General features: G+C 40.1%; 1 protein-coding gene across 2 annotated transcripts in view; it reads right to left on the bottom strand.

Annotated features, from left to right (window-relative positions):
- Positions 1-746: 746 nt before the first annotated feature.
- Positions 747-6,000, bottom strand: part of ELAVL4 (ELAV like RNA binding protein 4) — a 63,389-nt gene continuing 58,135 nt past the window's right edge. Inside the window, exons 6-7 of one of the 2 annotated variants that reach the window (XM_054212124.1) lie at positions 5,493-5,531; positions 747-1,095 (exon numbers count right to left, since the gene is read on the bottom strand). In XM_054212124.1, coding sequence (XP_054068099.1) covers positions 747-1,095; positions 5,493-5,531 — 388 coding nt within the window. The remainder of the gene's footprint in view (positions 1,096-5,492; positions 5,532-6,000) is intronic. The other variant, XM_054212125.1, reaches the window with a different exon arrangement.

Raw genomic sequence — 6,000 nt, 5'->3', positions numbered from 1 at the left:
AGCCAGTCAAAATATTTTTTTTCTCAAATCCAGATTCTCTTGTAAAAATTCTTTATATTTTATAAAAATAGATTTTTCTTGAAACCCATTTTCAGCAAAGAGACCACCTCTTTGGCAACATTGTTAATGTTATTTAAATTGTTATGTCATCAGGTATCCCCCTTTACCCCATTCCCTAACAGAAGACTGTTTAGTTCACATGATACAAAAGAAAAAAGGAAAAATAAAAAAAGTTGCAAAATTATGTTCTTCTTTTTGCAATTTTTATTGTTCCTCTTTAATTTATGTGGGGGGTTTACCAATCTGATTCAATCGATGTTTTGAAAAAAAGAAAAGAAAACAAAAATCTTTTTTCTCGCCTTTAATCCCATTAGTTTGTAAAAATTGTTTTTTGTTTTATTATTTTTTCAAATGAGTGAATGGTCATCTTAAAAAGACCCACCTTCAAGGAAGGTAGTAAAACTAGCTGGCCGGGTAAAAATCCCTGCACATTGTTATCTATGTATATTATATTCAACAACGACAGCTATGAAAGAACATTCAATGCATCAAAGGTTTTTTTTTTTTTTCTAAGCATTATAAAATCCTTTCCTGTTCCTCACAGGATATCCAATGTTTTAATACTTAGGCAACACTGGCTTATAAAGTCCATGGTTGAATATAAGCCTTGAAGAGTTTTTTTTTTGTTTTGTTTTGTTCGTATATATATTTATATATATATATTTTAGTAAGTAAGGATATGAAATTCAGGATTTGTGGGTTTTATTGGTTTTAAAGGAAACTTGCAATACTCTGTCTCCTAAACGGTATCCATTAAGGCTGGCAATCGCCATGGCAGCTTCGTCGTAGTTGGTCATGGTGACAAAGCCAAATCCCTTGCACTTGTTGGTGTTGAAATCACGGATCACCTTGACATTATTGACTGCTCCAAAGGGACCAAACAACTGCCACAGCACGCTCTCATCCGAGTCGGGAGACAAGTTGTAGACGAAGATGCACCATCCAGTCCCGGTGTGACCAGGGATATTCATTCCGACAAGGCTCGTCATACCATCAATTGTGATCGGAGAAAACCTACCAAGTAAAAAGAGGGGTCTATTCTAAATATATCTCTTGGCACAAGCTACATGGAACCAAGACTTTGAAATAAATAAGCCAATGTTAAGGAAGGTTCTTGATCCTATCCCTGGAAGATGACTACATGGCCACCCTTGGTCTCTAACTCCTGCTGAAGTGGAGGGAGCTGTACTAAGGAACAGACCAAATCTGGGCATCTTCCTTCAAGGATGAGCCCTACTTAGATTTATACAAAGATCTAACAAAAGAAGTGCTTAAGAACAATCTAAGTCAAGAAGGGCCTGCACGTGTCGCTATAAACGTGAGTTCATTTAAAAAGGCCTGTAGGAATTTGCCACTTATTCCCATCACTAAGACGGTATCGTTTCAGGGCAAAGGAAATGCTTTACCTCTTACTAGTTTGCAGTGAAAAATACCCAAAAAGCTTCAAGACTTATTTTAGAGATTAATATGAAATGCCATTGTCAGGATTCAGCTGTAACAGTAGCCTCTTTAGCTAAAAAAAAAAAAAAACCTATTAAAGTTTAGAGAGATGTCTGTGAGTGGTAGATTTTTAATTCTCCTCCTAACATAGTTTTTAATTGACATACACAGGGACAACACCCAGTTAATGAAGTCCTAAAGCTGACCAGATAGTAAAGAAGATTTATGCAGCAACTGTAGAGTAAGTAAAACAGTGCATAAAAATAATTAATGAGCATGTCAACTAATACCTTCATACTGTGAGACTTCATGTCCATGAATTTAGGTTATCCGGATATTCAAGAGAGAGACAACCTCCTAGAAATCTAATCTAGCACCCCAACCTGCCCATCTCATTGTCTTTTGGGACCTGCTATCTTTAACTCGAACATCTGAATTGGGACGCTAAAGCCAGGGAGTGTGTTTATGAACGCAGACCACCACAGAATATGGGTGGGATGGGATCTATGGAGGTCATCTGATCAGCCTCCTGCTTGAAGCAAGGCTAACTTCTCAAGTTAGACCTGCTGCTCATGGTCTTGCAGAGGAAAGTTTTGAAACTTCCCACAGATGGGAACTCCACTGCTCAGCCCCTGCTCCAGGGCTCTACCATGAATGGTTCTCCCTTATACTCAGCTGAGTTTCCCCTCCCGTGACCAGTTACTGTTGACCCTTGTCCTTTCGCAGTTGACCTCTAAGAAGAGCTCAGTTTCATCTCCTTTCTAATGGCCCTTGTAGGTTAGCTGAAGACAGCAGTCGGGGGCTAAACTCTTATTTGTCTTTCCTGAATTTTGCCACATTCCTCCAGCTTGCCAAGGTCTCCCCAGTGGCAGCTGTGGCCAACGGCACGGTGACCGCCCCTGCTTCCTCACCAATTTAGTGTCACCCGTTAATGCAAGGAGGGCGCATCACAGCCTGTGACTCAGGTTATTAATGAAGATGTTAAGCAGTATCAACCCTCAGGATCAACATAATTTTCCTTTCATCAGTTTGGAAAAAAATGACACGCTTTCTGAAGCTACACTTTGGGATATGGTTTAAAATAACAACTGCACAGAGGAAACGTCTTCATAAAAATCCAGTTTCACATGTACCTTCAATACGATGAGTTTTAATACCAGAACTGAGTAATAATTCCTCAGGATTTTCTGAGTGATGACTGAGGGAGTGAAGGGGGGAGGACTCAATGTCACCGAGTGAGCTCGTGTGCTCTCCAAAACCTCTCCTTTTACACTTACAATATTGCCACACACGTTTCACAATCTGCACAATATTATGCAGCGTATATTAAACAGCCATAAAAGAAACTACACACTTGATGGCTGCCCACCATTACGTTGACTTCTGATGGCACTTTTACATGTATTCAAGGAAAAAAGACACTTGGAATATACACCTTAAGCTGAGGAACATCACCGGGGTGTAGCTACGCTGTAAGTGAGCAAGTTCACAACTGCTCACAACACTGGATCCTCAGACATACGTGCAGGTTCGCAGACATTGTTTATTAAAAACACATGGCAATTTTCCTATTGAACTTCACTTCTGCAAATCCTACTCACCACGCTTTAGCTTCTCTCTGCATACTTTAACCAGTAACATCATCATAATGGTTCAGCGCAGCTTTAACCCACGGTACTTCCCCAGCTGATGAAAAAAAAAGACAGCCGGATACGGCCACTTTATACGGCTCCTTCCACCCTACATGACACTGTAAATCAGAAGGGCAGGGCTGGGAGCTTGCAGAAGCCAACAGCTTCAGCTTCTTTTGAGGTTTAGACGGTGGGACTTTAAGCCCATTCCTGACAAGTGCCAACTGTACCAGCAGTGTAAGCCAGCAAACGCTCCTCTTCTGCAGTCTTTAAATTTAAGAGGAAGTACATGACCAGTGCAGGCACCACCCTGTAAGAGGTGACGTTGTGAAATCTGTACATGTCACACAGGGTGTTATCAAGTTTTGCATTTTTAAGGGGTGATGCATTGATAGAAAAGGTTAAAGAAGTTTCATACAGTTCACTGGAGAGAGGCTTTTCCCTGGAAACCTCTAGGAGCTATGCAGCTTTCAACTACGTATGTACCAGGAGCACAGGAGCTGCCGTACATCCCAGAAAACGGGCACGAAGCTAGCGCAAGCGCACTGACACAAATACAAGATAACCTAGTGCATAAGTGGCTTTGCTACTAGCAAGTGATCTGATCCAAAATTAGTATCAATAAAACTTTTTTTCCACACCAGCACATCTCACTTTCCATCAGTGCCACATAATTAACCACATAATTAACATGGGGAAAGAATGAACTGACCCCCAAACCCCAGAAACGCCACACTATGGATGTTTCAGAGGCAGTTTCAGGAATTATCAATACAGTATTTTTTTGTGTGACATTATGCCTGCAAATACAAGGTTTGCTTGTGCAAGTAGAAGTTTTCAGGATTTGCTGGGAGGAGAAAACTAATTCAAGATGCCAACAAAACAACTTAAAAAAACCCAAACGCTGTTGTGATTTAAGATTAACATTGCAGACTGAGTATTAAGAAAGCAGATGCGTAACCCCCAAAGACAGGTAACTCTCTCTCCCTCTGTAGGTCACGGGAGATCAGAATTCAAGCCCTCACTAGCTCAGAATAAGCCCTGCTTGTCCTGCCAGTCCAATTCCAGGGAAAGCAGAGCAAATCCAGGGAAAACCCCCAGAACAAACCCATCCTTCTGACGTTTACTTGTACCTGACAGATACCTGAGGCTGAGAGTTCTGCCCCGTTTTTCGCAATGCATCAAGAAAGAAACAAGCGGGGAGAACGCACAGGAGAAGCGGCATGCGACAAACTCAGGTGGTAAGTTCTGACTCATCGTATCACCATCACCACTAAGGGTATGGCACACGTAACGAGTGTACTAACGAACACCAGGGGCACTGCTTCTGGGAAGATACGACCGCCTCTGTTTTGACTAATACTTTTGTAAGGAGTCTTAAAATGTCTGATTTGTACGATAGCTCTACTGTGGCAGCAGTTAACCCCCATGTTACTGCTGGCTACTAGCTAGTGTAAGGATATACTTACCATACCATTTTACAGGGTGAGCTTTCAAAAAGCTCAAATAATTTTCAAGTGTGGCAAGTAGAGCATTTCAGAAGATTAAGAAGTATTTTCTCATCTTAATTGTGGGGGACGGCTGGAGATCTTACAGTAACATCAGGAGTAAGACTACACCTTTGTTTTGCTGTGAGGTGGCCTGCGTTGACACGTGCCATTGAAAGAAACGCTAACAACACGTCAGCTCATTTCAGCTCCGGATCAAACATTGAACATACTCATGAAACAGCATAAATGTTTACAAATCAGCTGAGCTTTATCACACATGCGGGCACATACACACGAACACACAGAGCTATTTTGAACAGAAAAAAAAAAATCAAATCTCAAGCACCGAGAAAATTTCAAAGTATTAAACCTGTAACAAAAGAAACTGAGGGCTGATTGAGGTGCACACAGCTGTATTTTCTAGTCAAACTTGTGAAGCCACATGTAGTAGAAAGAAGGTCTTTACTGTGAGATTTAGACAACAGCAGCGTAATTTTGTTTTTGACTGTCAGGTTTTCCATTATCAGATGATTGGAGATGAGTTAAAAACTTAGTTAATAGTTCTGAATCTGGAAAAAGTGCCATTTAGCAAGACGGCTGCAGTTTGAATGTTTGTAGCTGTTGCACCTAAACCATTTGAGAAGCCCACCTGTAAATAAAAAAAAAAAGGTTGAAAAAACCCCACAGAACTCGCATGTGTGGCCTTTAAAGTAACAAAACCAACTGAAGTCCAAACTTAAAAAGAATTTGACATGCTGGTGGAAGAAAAGAAGGAATTAAAAAAAAATAAAGTTAGTGAATTAAAAAAAATAAATTGTAGCACCAATCTGTGCCAACACGGACATCTGGCAATCTGTGGAATTCTAATTACCTCTTTACGCCATAGGCCATATTAAGCAAATTGTCCAGCCTGAAAAGAGAAGGAGGGTCTTTGGGTTAATGTCTCACAGATGGCAAGATCGCTCAATGGAACTATTATTAATAGCGTTCCATTTTCAAAGAAGAAACGTTCAACAAGTTTCCCACACATCTAAGGAGCCTAACAACTCCCGGCCCGCTTTGTTAAGCATGAGGTTGTGCTTAAATTTCCACCACAGCATTTAAAGTCATTTTAAACTTTTCTACAGTCTTAGAGAAAACCTTCATTTCCAGAGTTTGGTTTTAAAAAAATCCACTTCTGATTTGTCTTTTTTTTTTTAGACAATATTAGTATGTTTTTTTTTTTTGCAAAAAATCCAACTAGTCACCTTGTATTTACAGTTAACTTGGAAACAAGATATTATAGTCCAAGATTTCTCAAACTGGAAGAATTCTTGATTCTAACTGCTTTAACATACTACACTCTCCCCACTATATCACATATATTTAGTAATAATCTT

The sequence above is a fragment of the Rissa tridactyla genome, chromosome 8 (assembly GCF_028500815.1).
Source record: "Rissa tridactyla isolate bRisTri1 chromosome 8, bRisTri1.patW.cur.20221130, whole genome shotgun sequence".
Lineage (NCBI taxonomy): Eukaryota > Metazoa > Chordata > Aves > Charadriiformes > Laridae > Rissa > Rissa tridactyla.
The sequence above is the reverse complement of the archived record's forward strand: the minus strand, read 5'-3'. Positions and strand labels throughout refer to the sequence as shown.